The sequence below is a fragment of the Mugil cephalus genome, chromosome 10 (assembly GCF_022458985.1).
Source record: "Mugil cephalus isolate CIBA_MC_2020 chromosome 10, CIBA_Mcephalus_1.1, whole genome shotgun sequence".
NCBI classification, from domain to species: Eukaryota; Metazoa; Chordata; class Actinopteri; order Mugiliformes; family Mugilidae; genus Mugil; species Mugil cephalus.
Window position 1 is genome coordinate 19,663,737 of NC_061779.1, and position 18,809 is coordinate 19,682,545.

An 18,809-nucleotide genomic window follows, 5' to 3' on the forward strand; every position below is an offset into this window, starting at 1 on the left:
AAAATGTTTAGAGATAAATCAAAGACATGAAGTGTTGACCTGGCCTCCAAATTCACTAGATCACAAACTGATCAAGTATCCGTGGGATGTACTGGAACAAACCTGACTGTATAAACAGAACAATACAGTATCTGAAGTAGAATGGGAATTAAAAGCCTAGCAGAGGATGGTTTCGATCCACCGACCTCTGGGTTATGGGCCCAGCACGCTTCCGCTGCGCCACTCTGCTAGGGATCACCCCAGATGGGACTTGAACCCACAATCCCTGGCTTAGGAGGCCAGTGCCTTATCCATTAGGCCACTGGGGCTTGACAAAACTGTTGTTGTGATGAGTAAAATGCATAAATCAACGCAAACTCCCCAATGAGTGACCTATGAGGCTTTGCAAATTGATTCAACACTATCGTACAGACATCTAAAATATCTGGGCTTACAGCCATGACTTCATTTTACTACATCAACAAAACACCTGAAAAAACAAAACAAAAAAAAAACAAAAAAACACACACACTGAAAAGACGACTTTACATTTAGATCTCAGAGGTCAAGTTTGAATTTTGAAGCGAATCCATCCATCAAAACAATCTACCTGTTGTGCTTATGAAAATGGTAAATGGTCTTGCTCTTATATAGCGCTTTTCTACCTACTCAAAGGTACTCAAAGCGCTTTTACAGTCAGAGACACATCCACCCATTTGCTCACACAAGCACAATACAAGTACAGTACACACCATTGCCCGTTGCACTGGGAGCAACTGGGGGTTCAATGTCTTGCTCAAGGACACTTCGGCATATGGCACACTCGGGGGACCAAACTGCCAACCCTTCGGTTCATGGGCAACCTGCTCTACCTACTGAGCCATAGCCGTCCGAGCCATAGCCACCCGGTACAGCCGGGTACAGCATTGCACAATTACCCTCTTCCACAACCTCAGTTTAGTGTCTTTGTTACTTTCCAACAATGGGTTCTGTTGCTGCTTGGATTTCTATAAGTCATGACCTGTTAATTGTTTTCCTTTCCTATTTGAGTCATTTTTAATAGGCAGAAAGTTGCTGTAAACAAATAAAACCATTTAGCATTTGAGGTTATCATAAGGTTAGAGTCTGTTAATTAACCTTTAACATTCTGCTGGGTCGTATATGTGGCAGCAGTAGCTTTTTGAACCAATCAGAGCTCTGCTCATGAGTTGTGTTTGAGTAAATGCTGGATATGAAAATGTCATTTTCTTCTGATTTCATTGATAAAAGATGATATATACTTTTTTTTTGTCTAAAAAAAATAAATAATAAATAATAATAATAATAATAATCCAGGTGGACCCAACAGTGTCTTATTTATTTATTTATTCAACCGATTACCTCTTACAGTGATCCTGACTGTTGTGGTTGAAACTTCAGAGTCTTGGCTTTCAAAAGAGACCAAGACCACGAGCTCCAAAATGTTCATGAACAGCATTCAGTTTACTTTGGGTATGTCCTAAAAAGGCTTTTTTTGCAAAAAGAAAAGAAGAAAAGACTGGATTGATAGAATTGATAAAAATGTCAAATTATTGTGTCAAACAGACAGAACTCAACACAGTTTGAGAGCAGTTCCTTGTCAGATATTTTTATGTAGCCTCAGCGCCACCTGCTGGACTGGATCAGGTACTTCTGTCTGTTCTGAAATATTAATGTTTTTAGTTAAATGGATAGAAACTGACTGGCTTTAGACAACAACAGTTACAAATACAGGAAAACCCCTCCAATGTGTTTTGCTGTGTTTTAACTTTATACACTGATTACAGAATAGAAGATATGTTCTCAACGAGCAATGTCTGTAGGGTAACACGGCACGCATTTTGGAGGCTGCAGGTTGTGTTGTAGCGGAATTGTATGGCGTTTCTAATATTTGGTCCACATGTATTGATTCAAACCGGGTGGACAAAATATTCCTTTCAGCACCAGAAACAATGCCAAAAATTAGATCAGCATTTCTTTGAAACTGCCCCATGCACCTCCCACAGGATATCCCAGGGAAATAAAGAAAATAAGTCGACTAAAATGTGATTTTACGTGATTTTAATCAAAAATAAACAACAAAAACAGTGCAACACAAGTCAACAAAGAACTCAGGGTCATATTAAAAGTACAAAATATAGAACCAGCTCACATTTCATGAGAAGATTTGTTCTTCTGGGAGACTATTTCTGAGCACAGTCTTTTAGGAGGGACAGGAATTTTTCCCATGGGAAATGTGACCGTTTAAAACCAGGGTGTATTCTGTATGTCCAGATATTTATTTTTGAAAATGTTGACATTTGATTCATCTGGAGACTGACTTTAGACCGCTTCAGAATTCCCTCAAAAATATTAGAGCTGCTCCACTGTCAACAAACAACATAACTGGACTCTCTGCCTCCTGACGGTGGGATTAGATTTTGGTTGGCCTACGCTTTTAATTTCAAACGGTTATATTTTTGGTTCCTGTGGCCTCCACCTCCCCATCCCTCTCTTCCGCCGCGTCCTCTGTCCTTTCTGCTGTTTCCTCCTGCGTCCTTGTGGGAAAAGCTGAGCTCCTTTCCTCCTTTTCGCCCTCTGTCACATCCTTGTTGCCCTCCCTTCCCTCTGCCCCTCGCCTGCTTGCCCTGCACAACGTGAGGAGAGCTCCCCTGCATCTCTTCCTGAATGACGGGTCACAGGCGGCGTAGAGGACGGGGTTCAGGCAGGAGTTGAGGTACGCTAAGCAGGTGACGTAGGGTTGAGCAGCCAGCAGGATCTGGTCTAAAGGGCAGGAGTACGGGACGAATCCGAACTCCAGCAGCATGGACACGTTTTTGTTCACGTGCAGAGGCAGCCAGCACAGGAAAAACGCCATCACCAAAGTGACGATGACCCTGAGGAGCCTGCGCTGTCGCCTGCGGTCAGGACGAGGGCCCCGTCCAAAGTGTCTGCTCAGGAGCTGGGCCAGTGAGCAGTAGCACACCAACAGGATGATGAGAGGGAGCAGGAAGCCGATGAGAGTAGATTTTAGGCTCAAGGCGGCGGCCCACCAAATCTGCGCCCTCTCCCTTTCCTCCTCATCCAGCTCTGCCCCAATCAGCATTGAGTAATCCATCTGGCAGGACAGGAATTTGGAATCGGCCGGCTCCAGCCGCCAGTCATCCTCGGATTCCGTGTCAAGCTCCACCTCCCGCACGGAGCGAAGCAGCAAAGCGGGGAGCGCCAGGACCCCCGCCACCACCCACACCCCTCCGAGTATCCACAGAGCCCGGCTGGGCAAGCTCCGAGGGGGGTGGTGGCTGGAGTGCCGGTGCCCAGTCAGGACCCAGTACCGCTCCACGCTGAGCATGCTCAGGCTGAAGACGCTGGCGTACATGTTGAGGGCCGTGAGGAAGCTGCTGATCTGGCAGAGGGGTTGCCCGAAAGGCCAGTGGTAGCCCATCGCCGTGTACACGGCCCAGAGCGGCAGGGTCACGAGGAAGCAGAGGTCAGCCAACGCCAGGCTGGCTATCAGAGAGTCCGTGAGAGAGCGAGAGGGACGGGGGACGGAGGGAGGATGAGAGGAGGAGGCGGTGGAATGGGAGGAAGACCTGTGGCTGTGTCCGCAGTTCGCTTTGTTCGTCTCGGGAAACGACGCGCCGTTCGAGTTCTGCTGACCGATTCTCAAAACGCAACAGAAATGTCCAGTCTGCCTTTTGACATCTGTCCTTGTTCTCCTCAAATCTGCTCGGTCCAGGTAGACCCAAAGCACCAGGCTGTTGCCGAGGCAACCGACCAGGAAGGCCAGCAGGTAGATGGAGGGGATGATGGAGAAGGAGGGAGACCAGTCGCTGTAGTCACAGTGGAAGAGGGGAGGGGGAGTGGGAGTGGGGGCGGTGGAGAAGTCTGCTTCTGACATCTGCCCGTCTCTCTGTCTGTCTTTCCTCGTTTTTTATATGAAAAGGTTCGCCATTAAGGCTTTAACGTAGATCGGTCAGCTGTTCGCCTTCGCTGCTTCTGTCGGTCCACTTGGAAGGTCGGGAGAGTCAGTCCACCACCATCAGATCTAAAAGAACCACACACGATGTTTTAACTACAAATCAACACTTACTACACATTTTCCTTCAGGAACTTTGGACTAATCTGCCAAAGATCTGTGGACGAGCCAAAAGCAACAGGACACCATTCTTGCACGTAAACTGTTTGCTAGCTGTAAATGTCCATGTTTACGTCTACTCTCACGCTGTATACGTTCAGTCGGCCCTCGGTCAGACTGCCTGAATAAAGGTCAAAATAAAAGACTAACACTTACATCAAGCTATGACTTTGATACAACACTTTTCTTTCAGCAAAGCTGTTCCAAGATTTTTGCCCCTAAATTGACGTCTAAATGAGTCCATTTAAATACTTAGAAGACGATCAAAATCAAAACTGCTGTATTCACACTGGAACGAATTTAATGGAGCAGCGAATTCTATTACTTCAGTGAACATCTTGAAGAAAAGATGAACAGTTCTGTAAATGAATACAGCGCATTTGCGTTAAAGCTCTCATTAGAAGGCATGTCATGCGAGTAGATGTTGCCTCCTGGTTCTGCTCAGTAAGGCTGAGACGAAATCTGATGAAGATCTCAACGTGAACGTACCTCAGGGCCCTTCATCCGTTTGGATAAAATCCACTCACAGATGCTAGAAATGATGTAGCAGTCAATAAGATGTCTCAGCGGGATGTCTTCTGTTGCTCTCTCGATCTCTACATCTGTAATGTTCCAACTGAAGAAAGTGTCCTCCTCTTTGGTCTGAACATATATATCAGTGTCTCCTACACACACACACACACACACAGTTGAATGCACACCCAGATCCCTCCTACCTCTTGTTCGCAAACCAGACCACCCCAGCAGCAAGTTACAAGCCCCGCAAACAACATCACCCCCTCCACCCTTCAATGCAAACACGCACACCTCCCAAGAGACACAATAACTGCCCCTCATCCCCCCACACCCCCCCACAGACACACACACAAGCCCGGGACACGCAAACAGAGTCTCCCGTCCCCTCGGCCGCTCATGTTCTCAGTGCACTGACACGAGCTCATCCCGACGCACCTACAGTACACAAATCTGTGCAAACACAAGCGTGCTCTTTGTCTCCAGTGTCTCACATATTCAAACAGGCAGTGTATATACGGTCAAATGTAGCGACCCACACAACAAACGGCCCTCACAGTCATAGGCAGAGCACAATATGAGAACGCATCCTCCATGAATACGCTGAAAAGGCCTTTGAGCCACTGATCAGTGTAAGCTGGATCAGACGGAAACAACACACAGCTGTGCAGATTAAAAGTTTGAATGAAGCTGCGTTGTCTAAATACTGCTTCTGGACCATAAGTTATTGTAATTAATGGTAATTAACTTTTTAAACGCCTCTGAAAGAGTTGAAAGGATGATAAAAAAAAAAGTATGTGGACAGCTGGGGACAGCTGTTGTTTCTTTGGCAGATGAAAGTTTTAAGACGAGCCGTCAAAACGCCTTGTCTCATATTCTATAGGTGTATAAGTAGAACTACAGAAGAATTAAATATATATATGCTTACTATATCACAATGCTAATATTGTACTTTAAATACTTTATAAACATACTGTCAAGTAGATATTAAAAAAATATTCATCGCTTTTCCTCAGGTAAGATTTGGAATAAAATACTGTAACTTTTAGCAGAATATAATTAAATTATAGTGTTCGATCCTTTTACTTAAATTGTTTAATTACTTCCATTAGTACCTGAATATATTTTGGTATCATGTAGTAAAACCTTCTAATTTTAGAGACTAGATAAAATGTTAATTCTTTTATTTACAAACTGTTTTCTTCACCCTCTACTGATGTTCATATATGATGCTGCAATTTGCAGTTGCAATACATAATAAATAAATCACCTAATCTGCTTCTTGACCAGTAACGTATTTACCAAACAACCACAGGGCACCAACCTACTAACCAACCTGCAGGGTAACCACAATAAATCATTTTAAATTCTTAAGTTCAATGTCATTTTTTCTCTAATGATGAAAAGTTCCTTAGAGGCTAGACACTGTGTCCCAGAGGTAAATTTAGTCTAGGTGTCAGCTGTATTTGCAGAGCCCGCTGTCTCCTGGTTTACAGTCTCATAACAGTCACTTCTCCTGTGACTGCTGTGACTAAATGATTACTTTGTGTGTAAAGATACAAAACCCACTTAGATTTGATTCAGTAGAGACATTCTGTAGAGATTCAAGTCATTTAACTCCAGACATTGAACTTAAAATATCATTTTTTGGGAAGGAACAAGGAAAAAGAAATGCAATAAACGTGAGATTCAACCTGGAGATGCTGCGTTCATGATTTCAGCCATGATTTAGATGCTTCAGCCACAGTAAGTGTTACATCTAAACCTACATACTGGACGGACGGATTGACGGATGAACGGGCGCCACAGGTCAGCATGGAGTCACAGTGTAAATAGAGAAGATGTCCGAATAGCAAACAGGAAGTGTTTGTTTCCACAGAGGTCACGCTGCCATCAACCTGTTGTTATGGGAACAGATGTTTCTAAAAACATTCCACAGTCTTTTCTTTCGCTAGAAAACGTACACACAACGTTGCCTTACTTTCCCTTGCAATGAGTAAAGTAAACACATGCGTTTCCCTGAGAGGAAAACTGTAGGCCGACAATGGGAACCAACAGGGTCATTGGTTCACAATCAGGGGCATCAAATCTGCGCATCGTATCCAACATCTGAAAATGGTTATTAGCATAGTGGACAGAATTAAAGTGACTTTGCATACCTGGTACATCACTGCATACATACAGAGACAGACCCTCATATGGTTTTGCCCCACACCACCTTGGTCCTGAAGGAAGTCCATGTTAGACTCAGCAAAATAGTGAATGGTGTATTATTTTTTTCTTTTCGGAATATGGAGATGTCACTTACCAAAAAGATCTAACGTTGTTTCTAACTTCCAGGTCTAGACCTTCTCCCAGATTGCCATGATGCCCTGTTAGTGAATTCCAGTTGGGCCTTCAAAATTGGGGTTTTTCATGGAGCCTGCTTTTATTTGGTGCAATGTACCTTATACCTTCTCTATTCAATCTAGGGCCAATTTTTCTCTCATAGACAAGTACAGATTGGCTGCCATCCCACAGACCCCATGCATGCAAGTAACTGTTGACTGGTAACACCTAATGTATGCTGCAATTTTCCTGGTGGATTTGCAGCCCAAGTGTCTCCTATTTCAGTTTAACAGTTTGGAGACGCAAATGAAAACCACTTACCTGAAGATATGCTGAAGGAATATTTTGCTTGTGCATGAAACAGCTTTTGAGTCCCTGAAATTTGGGGACGGTGTATTGAAATAGTTGTGATTCCTACATCGTTCGTCCTATTTGGACGGAAATGCCGTCAAATTAAAGCTGAGAGTAAACTCTAAGCCCATATATAACTATTACTTGGATATGTTTCAATAACCAACTTAAAGAACAAATATATTTGGCTCTAACTGTAGATCTTTGAACTTTCTCTTTGTCTGTGTGAATGACACATGGCCCAGGTGAGAGCTTTACTAAAATGGTGATGGCTCGAGTACTTCAGAAGGGCATGAGATAAGGATTTGCATAATGTGCCTGAAACAGTATAAGCCACAGAGCGGGCGAAGATCACAGAGCAGGACGGCATTTCAGAGGGATTACATGCAGTGCGGAGACATACTGGATGTTTCATCATGGTCGTCTACAGAACAGATCAAACGTTCATCTGTCTTCTTATCATTGTAATGGCAGGAGCCGAGGTGCAGGAAGCCATATCTTCTGAGTGTAAGCAGTTCCTGTATATGGGGACGCTGCCTCGGGGCCTCGAGGAGCGGCCCTTCAAAAAGATTTGTCAGTTCTACGCGAGCAAACCCCGATTCATTACCGTCTACGACACCTTCAACCATATCCCTGTTTACTCTGCGTACACCTTCAAGCGCTCGGATGGCTCCAAGAAGGTTGATGTGCCTTGGATGTACGAGCCGCAGGTAGGGGATGGTTGTTGAATTTGGAGTCTTGTACTTCGAGGGTTTAGAGGGGTTGATTTTAAATGATGCCAATGTTTACAGCTCTCCACAGTGTCTGGCTCCAGGGAGATGCAGCAGTTTCCTTCAGAGAACATTCACAAGAACTTTGAGGATGCTCAGGCCGTGCTTGACGACTACTCCGACTCCGTGATCTTTGAACGTGGGCAGCTGAACCCTGACGAACACCAGGCGGACCCTTACGACAAGGCAGCCACCTACACTTTGACGAATGTGGTTCCCCAGGTCCGAGAGTTCAACGTCGGCCCTTGGAAAGACCACGAGCACACCATCCGCAGGAGGCTCAACAACTACTGCCGGGGCACCGCCTTCGTTGTCACCGGGGTCACCAACTCGGGGCACATGATCCGCCGACACAACATCAACCGCCTGGGCATCCCTACCTACCTGTGGTCGGCCTACTGTTGCATCGACTTCGACCACAACGCCCCGTACTCCGAGCGCTCCAAGTTCCCTGCGTTTGCAGCTTACGGGCTCAACGACAGGGAGGATAACAAGGTTCAAGAGATGACGGTGCAGCAACTGGAGGACTACCTGAAGAGGGTAACTTATGTCAGCAGCGCTTTCCAGATCTTCTATGACAACTGTGTGCCTCCTAATAGCGCCGTACATCCATTACCTTGAAGAATCTAAAATGAGATGACCTCTTAGATCTAACATATTTACACCTCCAACAATAAATCTATCAACCAATGATCATAAACAAGATGTTAAGACCTGTTAAGGGCTCACCATAATTCAATATTAATATGCAATTTTCCCCGTTTATTACCGTGTTTTATTTAGCATATCAGGGTCTGCAAGTTAAACTTTTGGGCTTTTCTTACTTCTCTCCGCCATCACCCAGATTTTCCCTATAACTGAACTAGTCTTACATACTATGTGCTTTGTAGATTTTAAACATGCAGAATACTCAGTACAAGTGAGTGTATTTCACACTATTATTATACAAAGAACCCTTTAAATGCTGAGTCCTCCTTTTAATTTGCTTGTTTCTGTTCTGTTTTAAGTGGGGACTGGGGCGCACCTTTGGTCAGTTTGTGGCAATAATCCAAGTTAAACTATCTTTTGAGCTTCATCTGCTTGAAAAGACCAGAAACTGTGTCAAAATGTCAGAATTGATTAACCTTAATATCAGCTGTACTAATTACAATGAAATACGTCTATTGATTAATTTGACAAATTATCCATTATTACTCAGTTTATTCCAGTTAGCTTCTTGTTGGTGGGTGCTAAAGCTTTGCTTATGCATAAATGCATCATGGCTACATGGCTATACTCTTCATTCTCTTTATCTCACAGTATCTTACATAGTAGCAGGTAACTGCAGCTGCCTCTGTAGGCCTTTTGTTCACCACAGACAGATTAGACCAACAGGTTTGCATTTTCACCTAGAGTCTCTTAAACGTAGCTCTGTTCTACACGGCACTCATTCAAACCAGGCGTATAGCAAATGAAGAGTTGTACTTTTACGAGAATATGTTACCAAACTGATCAGAATCAACTAAATGTAATAACTTGTGTCTTTTAATTTGACAGTCTGAGAATAGCCATTATGTTCTGTGAGCGCATTTTATTTGTTCTTGGATCTGAAACTGTGACATTAAATGTAAGCTATAAAAGCTAAATTAAGTTTTAATAAAGTTGGGTGTAAGCTAAAAAAAAAAAAAAAAAAAAAAAAAAAAAAGGTCCTCCCAGTATTTCTTTTTGTCGATTACTAGTCAGGATTTCTTCAGTTGTGTTTTGGGGCAGCAGGACGCACGTCATTCAGTAATTAAAACATATTAAAAGAGATCCAAAAGGAGGAAGGCGGGTATAACCGGAGGTTTGCTTATATACTTAGTAACCACATTCAGCTTGACAGGGCAGCTGTATCCCGCCAGCTGGCATGTGCCACTTTGCCAGATGGCCAGCTCAACAGTGCCTGTTTTGACCAGAAGCAGACTGTTAAGAGTCCAAAACACAGCAGTAAATTTAGCTCTGACCACCAGCAGATGGAGCCAGTGTTAATGCAATCTTAGTCATATTAAGCAGCGAAACACCTCCCTGCACAAAGGGAGATAATGGCTTCATCACAACAGTAAAGAATGTTTAAAACTCTAATTATGGAAATTCTGCATCGTGGTAATGATAATCAAAGACAGGCACAGAGTCTTAAACCTCTTGATAACTTTAATCTCTCTCACAGAGTTTTTCCATTTCACACTTTAGCACAAAGCTAAATAACAAAACAAACTTCCTGTACAAACCAGCGGCAGGAATTACTGCACGTGTATTGGCCCTGAAAGCTTAAATCATAAAAGACAAAATATACTCAATTCCTGCAGCACAGAAATATTTTAGAGCAGGTAAAAACATCATTTAAAAAAAGTCAAATAATGCTCAATTGTTGCTCTTTGTACTTCAAAGAAATGGCCCTTGAGTCCTTACAGAACCCAGTTACTTTCTCTCACACACATGCACTTTAAAAACACTCACAATAAGTAAGTAGCCAAAGAAGAGAGGTGCTCGGCCTGAACGTTTCGGCCTCAGTTGAACCAAGTGGTGTTGAGCTGCGTCTGTTTCTTGATGCTGGTGTCCAGCTTGAGGACCTCTCTGATTGCCATGGTGGCGTAGGTCGAGGGAGGCAGGGAGAACTCCATCCGCAGAGCACGATACTTTCCCTCTGTCAGGAGGAGGGAGACAAGTTCTGTATCAGACCATGGTCGTATATCACCCTAAATCCCTATATCCTTGCCAACTCTTTTTATTATAATATATTGCAGCATTTTTTTATCACTTAAAGGCCACTGCACTGAAAACAAACTCATGTATTGTAAATAAGTGGAAATATAAAATGTGTTTCTGCATGTAAATGGGGAGACCTCATGCGTATCCATGAGCTTAAGGGTCCACTGTGAAAGATGTGCAGGCATTTATTGGGATGCATGGAATATGGTATGTTGTCAATAGTGTACAAACACTTAAAAATTAGACTGAGGAGAGGAGAGAAAGGAGAGAAACCAAACACTGGCTTTAGAGAGGGAGCCTTTTGTGTATTTACATTGAAGTGGTCCCAACCGTGCAATGATGCTGTTAAAACCTACACACTGATCCTCTCATGCACTTAAAGCTGCAATAGCAAAATAGTCCAGGCCATCAGAGCCCAATGACTAAACTAAATGACATTTTAACAGCACTTTTAACACCTACACCAACCATTACGAACTGACCTTTATTGAAGACGGGGGCAGGTTTGTTCTCCAGTTTTTCAAAATCAGAGTGCACCAGAGAGATCCTGGGGTCGTCGTACTGAATCACCTCCCTGCATGGCCAGAGATACACAGCACACTAGTTTACAGACCGCCGGGATAAAGGTAAAGAGCTCAAGTATGTAGTTCCAACACCATCATTATTTTAAACAGTACTTGTTTTACTGTGTGTGTACAGAGAAACAGTGGACTGTTTAGCATGTTTTATCTGCATGTTTAGCAGATAAACAGCAGCATGTGGCTGAACAGGAGACATTCAGGCACCGTGTAAGTAGTGTCGACAGCTGTACTTCTAGCATAGAAGCTTTTAGATCCTCAGATTAATGTGAAACATACTCAAACACAAAGCTGAAACTCTTTTCGTGCAGACACAGCGGCAGGCTGTAAAATGACCTAGATTAATTCTGAAGATAAGACATGTTGTGCAGTGCATCTTTGAAAAGGTCTGCTAACCAGCTGACATCGCTGGGTCTGATGATGATGCGTCTGTAGGCTCCAGCCAGAGAGTAGTCCTTCACTTTGTGCCTCATGTTGTCGATGTCTAGCCCGTCTGCAGTGAGCAGCTCTCTGTATCCTTCACCGACTGACAGAAACGCACAAGAATGACTGACAGTGCAACAATGAAATGCTTACATCATCTCTTTCCCCTTTATGTTAAAGGTCTCATCAAATTACACAAATGTTTTGGCACTTCATTGTGATTTAGTTAAACCACTTATATTAATTCTTACAATTATTATGTTTTTTTCTCCTTCAAGACTTCAGGTATTTTCAATATTTAGCCATTTAAAGTGACAAAAAACTAAACAAAAAAAAAACTCTCAATGTGGGCACAGGAAGGGGAAAGGGTGTTACCGTGTTCACACACATTCGTGTTAAACGCACTGAGTGCTATTTCTCAAAGCCATCTCCTCATGTAACATGCAAAAACACTTTCAATCACACTTCTTACTCCGGTGAGCCGGGTAGATGACGTCGAACCCAGGTAGAGGCATCACAATGTCGTGAATGGAGTGACTCTCAGCCTCCTCTGCAGACAGCACGTGTGCCGTGGCTTCAAGAACACACCAGAGAAGACGTCAGTATCAGACACTTCCTTTAAAACATCAAGAGGCTCAAAACACAGCTTCATAAAACACAACTCAGAGGATATTAGCTTGACATTAAGTGACAAATTTAAGTTTCTGTCTGTTAAAGAAATACACACTACTGAGAGTTTCTGAGTAAAAGTACGCTTTTCTTCTTTGCATTTACACCGGCTATAAAAATGCTCTTTATTATCTCCACTGTGCCAGCAATTTGATCAGATCTCAATATGCAAATTAGTGAAGTTGCTCACCAACATGCATCATATGTGGTATTAAGTGAAGCCGTGTTACTGTATGACCGCTATTTCTTTTACCACCTGGACTCTGTCAGAAGAGTCAAAGCCACGTTTCAAATCACTGAGTCTCACAGTGAACTTCAAAAAGTCTCTTCAGGAATGAAATGGTTGAGTTCATCCATCTTTATATAGGGTCCACATACAAACACCCGTCCTTTTTCCAGGTTAAAATACAAATAAATGTGTTTTTTAATGAAGGATAACTTACTAAAACAATGAACAACCTACTTCCTCTGAGCACCAGGTCTCCCTCCACGGCCTTCAGGCCAAAGGCTTCTATTCTGCGGCTCACCATGGTGTTCCACACCACGCTCTGGTAGCTGTGGACGTACATCAGACGGTTGTTACGGGGGATCTGGGAACAAGCAAAAGAATCATCAGAGAGAGCACAACATCTGATATGATATGGTCAAAGGCTGAGCACCGTGGGTAATGTAGGCACTCAACAACAATAGTGTTTTTAAGCAGGTATGCTTTGGTACATGTTTGGTTACTTTTTCGGGCACACAACTTTAACCTAACATAATTATTGATGTACACCAACCAGTCCAAAGGCAGTGACGATGTTTTTCTTGCCATACATAGACAGGCCTCTCAGCAGCTGTCCTTCCACGCAGCGTTTGTTGGGCAGCTTTTTCAGCGCCGCCTCTGGGTCCTGAGTCTTTGCCCACTCTTCCCTGCAGCGCACCAGAAACTCTTTCTCTGCTGCAGAAGACAATCAAGGACAAAGTTTGAAACAGTTCTTCATGGACAGAGGAAGAGAGAACAATTACATGAAAGCATATTACCTCCAGGACGAGGCTTCAGAATTAAATCCACCACCTCCGTCCAGTCGTTTTTCAGAATAGCCCTGCCCCAGACGAGAGGAGGAAGACACAGTTGATTTATACCATCCTGTCATGATTCACGCTAGCGTCTCCATGTCGTGACCTCACCTGCCGACATGCTGTGTGGGCACAGCTGTTGTGCCAAAGCGCTGCATGCCATAGTAGTTGATGAAGCCGGTCTGCTTGAGGGATGTCAAGGCCTGATGGACCTGTTCGTCTGACCCTGAGATGTTCCTGATGTACAGTACAACCATAAATAAAACATCATGAAACAGACACAGTACATTTAAGCACTTTTACGGCACCTCCATTTTAATTGCCACAAAACTAAACCTCTCACAAGAAGCTTTAAAATAATAATTGAAAAACAAAATCTGTGTCTTCCGCAGAAAGGAGTTTGTGCCAGTCATTAATAAATGTGGGATACACAAGAAGACTCATGCTGAGGTGGCAGTAAGTACTTGTCAGTCTTAACAGCATAAATGTAAAGGTAAAGTCTGCAGCAAATGATTTGGGTGGCAAGAATATGAACAGATATAAATGAACCTGTAGCTGTGCAAGGTTTTGTGAAATGCTTAAGGGGTTCTTAAGAGATGTTGGTTCCACATCCTATTGATTACTGCCAACGAGCCACAGTTCACCAGCACACAAACGTAACACAACGTCAATGTAATGTTACTCCTATATTTTGTTTTGATTCAGAGTTGATACAACTGATACAATACTGCCGCAACACTGCATTTGAACTTGGTTCCCTTTGCATTTCGTAGACAAACAGTTTTGTGATTCGTCTAAATTTTGCCAGAAAACTTTATCTCCGCTTGGTTGAATTGTTCACATCAGCACAAGCAAACCAACCTGGAAGGGAAACATTCAACAAACTAGGTTTGGAAGCACAATAAAACCCAGTCTCTGTTAACATGTGCTGACCTGATGACCACAGTGAAGTGGTTTCCCTGAAGCTCTCCCAGCTTTAGAGGGTGGTTTTTGTAGGAAAAGTTTCCAACCTTGAGGTTCCTGAGGCACTTGTTGAGGTGAGCCAGCCTCTCTGCTGTGATCCTGAGTGAACAGTGAGAAATAACGCATCATCAGCAACGATCTACACAGAAATTTACAATCATGCACAGAAAATTAGAGGGCGCACACGTAACTGTTGCGGTGACTTGCTTAAACACTCACTTGAGCACTGCAATCTCCTGCACAGTGATGGCCCTCTTGTCCTTGGTTCCCATGTAGGAAAACATGTTGGGTCTAAGCCTGGAAATGCACACGCCATGATATATCACAACTTAACTACAATGACGTCAGACATATCTGATAGTGTATTTTCAATTTTATTTGCTCAGATGTATCCAGGGGTAAGTGCAGACCTGAGGAACTTTGACAGCACATTCATAGCGTCCATGGTGTCTTTGTTCTCCTTGTACAGGACGAAGTGGCAGAAACTGCCACGTTTTTTGGGCCAAAAGTGTTTCCTTGGAGCTTTCATGGAGACAGAAAAAAAAAACATGTTCAAATATTCAAATCACTTTAAAAAGTCTCCATGTAATTCATCAGTAGTTTACACATTCTGTACTTTCATTTGTTTTCAAACAGTATGACGAAATCCTCTTAAATTAAAAGACAAAGATGAAAAGAAATTCAAGATGATGTTACAACACAGAATATTCTGAACACATCTAGTTATTATCCACCGACATCCCTACGGTTTTTAACCACTTCTTCTGTTCTGTGTGGAGAATAGGTTCTTACCTGTAGTTGTTTTGACTTCTATCCACCAGAGAAGAGCACAAGGAGGATAGAATAAAGTTACTAAGAAAGAGATTCTCATAGATGGTGGGACATCAGGGATGAGATCTCATGCATGAGTCTGACAGTGGGACGTGGCCTTTAAATGGTTTATGCAGCAATTTATTATTTTTTTTAAACCAATGTGTCTCTGTTGGTCTCCACCATCCTTCCAAACCTACAAAAACTGCAGAATCATGCAGGCGTGTTGACCATGCATATGCACCAGTTGCATGCATTATATCTAACTGTTCCAGTCTACATGCACTGCTGTAGACGTAAGGGGGACATGCAATAAATGTCCTAACAGACATCCGGTCCTGTTTTTTCTCCACATACCTGCTAAAGCCTTCTTCCCAGCAGCGTGGTAAGCCACTATAAACTTGCGGCCTTCATTCTCTTCCGTCTTTGTTTCCAGACCAGGAAACTGAGTCTTGATGGCTTTGTGGATCAGCGTCCGTTTCTCTTTCGTGTCGTCCACTATCTACAGATGTTAAGCAGATGAGCAGGAACATGTTGTATAACTCTCTGTGGCCTTTAGGTCATGTTAATGCGTTTGATCATTTCCAAGCAGGAGGAACCCTGCACACGCACCTCAATGGAGACATTTTCTTCCTTGTTCTTGAAGTGCTGCAGCTCACCAAGCTGCTTTTTCTGCTCTTCAGTCAGCACCTCACACTCATTTGTTTCATGTTCAGGCTCAGGTGCTTCCTATGTTAACAGAAAGATATTCTTTTACAAAGTATTATTTGACCCGATCAGCAAGAACGGGTTAAAGATTTCCTTAAAAATGTATTTAGCTCACATTGTCATATTTTTAACCACTTTATCACAGAGTGAGTCCGTATGACGAGAGAAGTGATAACTTACTTCAGCCTCTGCTGGGATGGAGAGGTCATCCAAATGCACTATCTTGCCTTGTTTGTTGATTTCATGCACAACAAAATCAGAATATCTGAGCACAAACCACAAGAAATCTGTTAAACAAACCAAAAGGATTAAATTTACGGTAAACTATGCAATTCCTTTACTGACTGCGAACAGGATAGACAAACCTTTCCTTCAGGACTCCAGAGAAGCCCTCGTGGTCACTGACATACTTCAGGATGCCCACGTCCACCTCAGTGAGGCCATGCTTCATCATGTCAGCAAAGGTCTCACCATCCTCTTCTCCATCGCTTGCTTCCTCGTCGAGCTCCTCCTCATCTTGGCGGGGAGAAGCACCGTTTTCACCGTCCTTCTCAACTTTTGGCTTCTTCGATGGCGTGTCTTCTCCTTCGTCCTCTGGACAGCTTCTCTTCTCTCCGGGCTGGACGGCGACAGGCAGGGCATCAGAGTCAGCCATCAGAGCCCAGCTTGGACAACTGGGAAAGAGGAATTATGCTTTAACTCAATGAGGCCACATCAGGAAACATCGACATTCAATAGGGGATCCCACCTGCACTCAATTGTAACTACATCTAACATGTTAATCCCACTGACCACCTTAACACCATGTTAACATGTTTGTATGTGTGTATTTTTGCTAGTCTGACAATACTGTGGGAGTGCAACACTACTGAGAAGTAACAATACACCCGAATGTCACATTCCACCACTATTGCCACACTACTACTGCTGTACTTTCATGATGGAGTGATATAAAGCTAAGGCTTTTTAACAATCAGTATTAAGGGATTAATAAAGTATCTTTAACTTGATCTACATTGGCGTAAGTGTACGAGTAAAGACAATATAGTAACTAAACTGACATTAAGGGCCTAGGAGGCGATGCTACTGACTCACTGTGTGTAGCACCGGGGTAGCAGGTTATAAGTGTGTATCTTGGAAACTCTTCTTGTCTTCAAAGTGCCACTTGCAAAGACGTCGGGACACACGAGAACTTGACGCAGGCACTAAAAAGCAGAATGGACACATTACTTCACACTCAAAACTTAGCAAAGCTGCTAGCACGTTCGCCTAATCAAGTCTTAGCAAGCAAACATCACCGGATGCACTGGATGTTTTTTTTAGCGGTGACACTGAATCAAAGCGCAAAACGCTGCTAATTCTAGCCAAAAATGATTTACCCACCTTCTGGTGATATTCAGGAAAGACCTGATAGCACTGCACGCCAGCTTTTCCTACACACGTGTGTGTATGTGTATATGTGCGTGTGTGTGGTTCCGGAAACAGATCCCAGTCTAAAGCCCACCCACTGAAAACATTGGTTCACGACCTGTCAATCAGAGACAATGCTGCATTCAAGTCATAACGACAGAATGGGAAAGACAGGAAACCTAATTCATTCAAATTGTATTTTCACTACACCATCTCCCAGGGAAATTAGATTTTTTTTTTTTTTTTTTTTTTTTTTTTTAGTATATTTAAAATGTATAAGATAAAAACTAAAAAAGAATAGAAACTGTGATTTCCCCCCCCAACTACATTAAACCATATGACCGTAATTGCACTTGAAGTAATATATATTTTAAGCAAGAAAAACACTTTGTCTACTCATAGATTCCAAAATTAGTACATTTACTACTTTTGCTTCGTGTTATTTCACAATTTGAATTGTGGATTAAATTTTACTTTCATTTTTTGACATTTGGGTTGCTGATAAGACTCATTGTTATGGTGTGACAGTGATAATTCATTTTCCGCCAGTACTCATTGGTAACGTTAGTGCCATAAATATTCTGGGCCCAACTCTCATATTTGAAATGTATTTAGTCGGATAAATATTAATAAATATATTAGTATTATACTGTAAAGTGTTGTCGTGTAACCTACGCAAGCTTTGCTTTCCTGAGAGCGACATTGGTCTCACAGGGATATTATGTCCATGTATAAACTGCCAGGACGAAGGGACAATGGGACAAATGACACCGGCTCTTGCTAGAGCAGATTAACAAAATACCCAGCATGCAGCGGCGCCGTGGCTTAGTTGGTTAAAGCGCCTGTCTAGTAAACAGGAGATCCTGGGTTCGAATCCCAGCGGTGCCTTTTCCTTCACCGAGGTCCGTCCAATACATTAATTAATAGACAATTTAAATCAACATCTAAGGTATCGGGCATTTACTTAAAGGCATCGTGGAGGTTAATCTAACTGTTGCAAATTTCAACATCGGGATATTTAATAAACGTGTAGTACAAACAACCAACAGCACGTATATTAGGCTCAATTATAGTTCCTCGAGTAGCAAATGAGCTTGCAGGCCATGATCTAAATGTTCAATAAATAAAGAGAAAATACTATTGCCATCGAGTTAATTGCTGACTACGATACAAAATGTACACGGCCAACAGTATAAATAATAAAAGCAACATTCTGGGCTTGCTACCATATTTGTTTTGGGTTAATACACTATTTATAGATTAGATTAAATACTATAAATAGTGTGATATATTAGCGGCATGGTACAGGTTGTTTTTTATAGCATAATATTTACAGGTAAAAACCTAGAGGCTGTACGACTATTGAATTGCACGCATGTTTCTATT

At 42.7% G+C, this 18,809-nt stretch overlaps 3 protein-coding genes and 2 non-coding genes across 6 annotated transcripts; 2 read left to right on the forward strand and 3 right to left on the reverse strand.

Annotated features, from left to right (window-relative positions):
• Positions 1-235: 235 nt before the first annotated feature.
• trnar-ccu lies at positions 236-308 on the reverse strand. Its single transcript has one exon. It is a non-coding gene; the product is annotated as a tRNA-Arg (tRNA).
• A 1,749-nt stretch (positions 309-2,057) lies between these two features.
• Positions 2,058-4,839, reverse strand: aplnr2 (apelin receptor 2). Its single transcript, XM_047595609.1, has 2 exons — positions 4,604-4,839; positions 2,058-4,024 (listed from the first exon to the last, which is right to left on the reverse strand). The coding sequence occupies exon 2, from the start codon at positions 3,875-3,877 to the stop codon at positions 2,441-2,443; it is 1,437 nt and encodes a 478-aa protein (XP_047451565.1). The 5' UTR covers positions 3,878-4,024; positions 4,604-4,839; the 3' UTR covers positions 2,058-2,440.
• Positions 4,840-7,673: 2,834 nt separating this feature from the next.
• Positions 7,674-9,760, forward strand: LOC125015191 (endonuclease domain-containing 1 protein-like). The gene is made up of 2 exons (XM_047596889.1): positions 7,674-8,016; positions 8,098-9,760. Exons 1-2 carry the CDS (start codon positions 7,723-7,725, stop codon positions 8,695-8,697), a joined length of 894 nt encoding a protein of 297 aa, XP_047452845.1. The 5' UTR covers positions 7,674-7,722; the 3' UTR covers positions 8,698-9,760.
• Positions 9,761-10,227: 467 nt separating this feature from the next.
• On the reverse strand, positions 10,228-17,529 carry pus7 (pseudouridine synthase 7). 2 transcript variants are annotated; one of them, XM_047597457.1, is made up of 18 exons: positions 17,397-17,529; positions 17,109-17,218; positions 16,379-16,687; positions 16,194-16,278; positions 15,918-16,034; positions 15,663-15,807; positions 15,288-15,305; positions 14,906-15,017; positions 14,715-14,792; positions 14,466-14,594; positions 13,644-13,769; positions 13,497-13,558; positions 13,253-13,413; positions 12,937-13,063; positions 12,277-12,378; positions 11,778-11,907; positions 11,286-11,377; positions 10,228-10,738 (listed from the first exon to the last, which is right to left on the reverse strand). In XM_047597457.1, the coding sequence occupies exons 3-18, from the start codon at positions 16,666-16,668 to the stop codon at positions 10,602-10,604; spliced, it is 1,911 nt and encodes a 636-aa protein (XP_047453413.1). In that variant the 5' UTR covers positions 16,669-16,687; positions 17,109-17,218; positions 17,397-17,529; the 3' UTR covers positions 10,228-10,601. The 2 variants fall into 2 exon arrangements, with proteins under 2 accessions (XP_047453413.1, XP_047453414.1); XM_047597458.1 differs by lacking the exon at positions 15,288-15,305.
• A 708-nt stretch (positions 17,530-18,237) lies between these two features.
• Positions 18,238-18,311, forward strand: trnat-agu. Its single transcript has one exon. It is a non-coding gene; the product is annotated as a tRNA-Thr (tRNA).
• Positions 18,312-18,809: the final 498 nt, after the last annotated feature.

Coding starts and splice junctions, on each gene's coding strand:
- aplnr2 (XM_047595609.1), bottom strand. CDS start 3,877: ATGTCAGAAGCAGACTTCTCCACCGCCCCCACTCCCACTCCCCCTCCC.
- pus7 (XM_047597457.1), bottom strand. CDS start 16,668: ATGGCTGACTCTGATGCCCTGCCTGTCGCCGTCCAGCCCGGAGAGAAG. Junction 12,379..12,936: donor AGACCTGGTGCTCAGAGGAA/GTAGGTTGTTCA, acceptor GTGTTCTTGAAG/CCACGGCACACGTGCTGTCT. Junction 11,908..12,276: donor CATCTACCCGGCTCACCGGA/GTAAGAAGTGTG, acceptor CGTTTCTGTCAG/TCGGTGAAGGATACAGAGAG.
- LOC125015191 (XM_047596889.1), top strand. CDS start 7,723: ATGGTCGTCTACAGAACAGATCAAACGTTCATCTGTCTTCTTATCATT. Junction 8,017..8,097: donor CTTGGATGTACGAGCCGCAG/GTAGGGGATGGT, acceptor CAATGTTTACAG/CTCTCCACAGTGTCTGGCTC.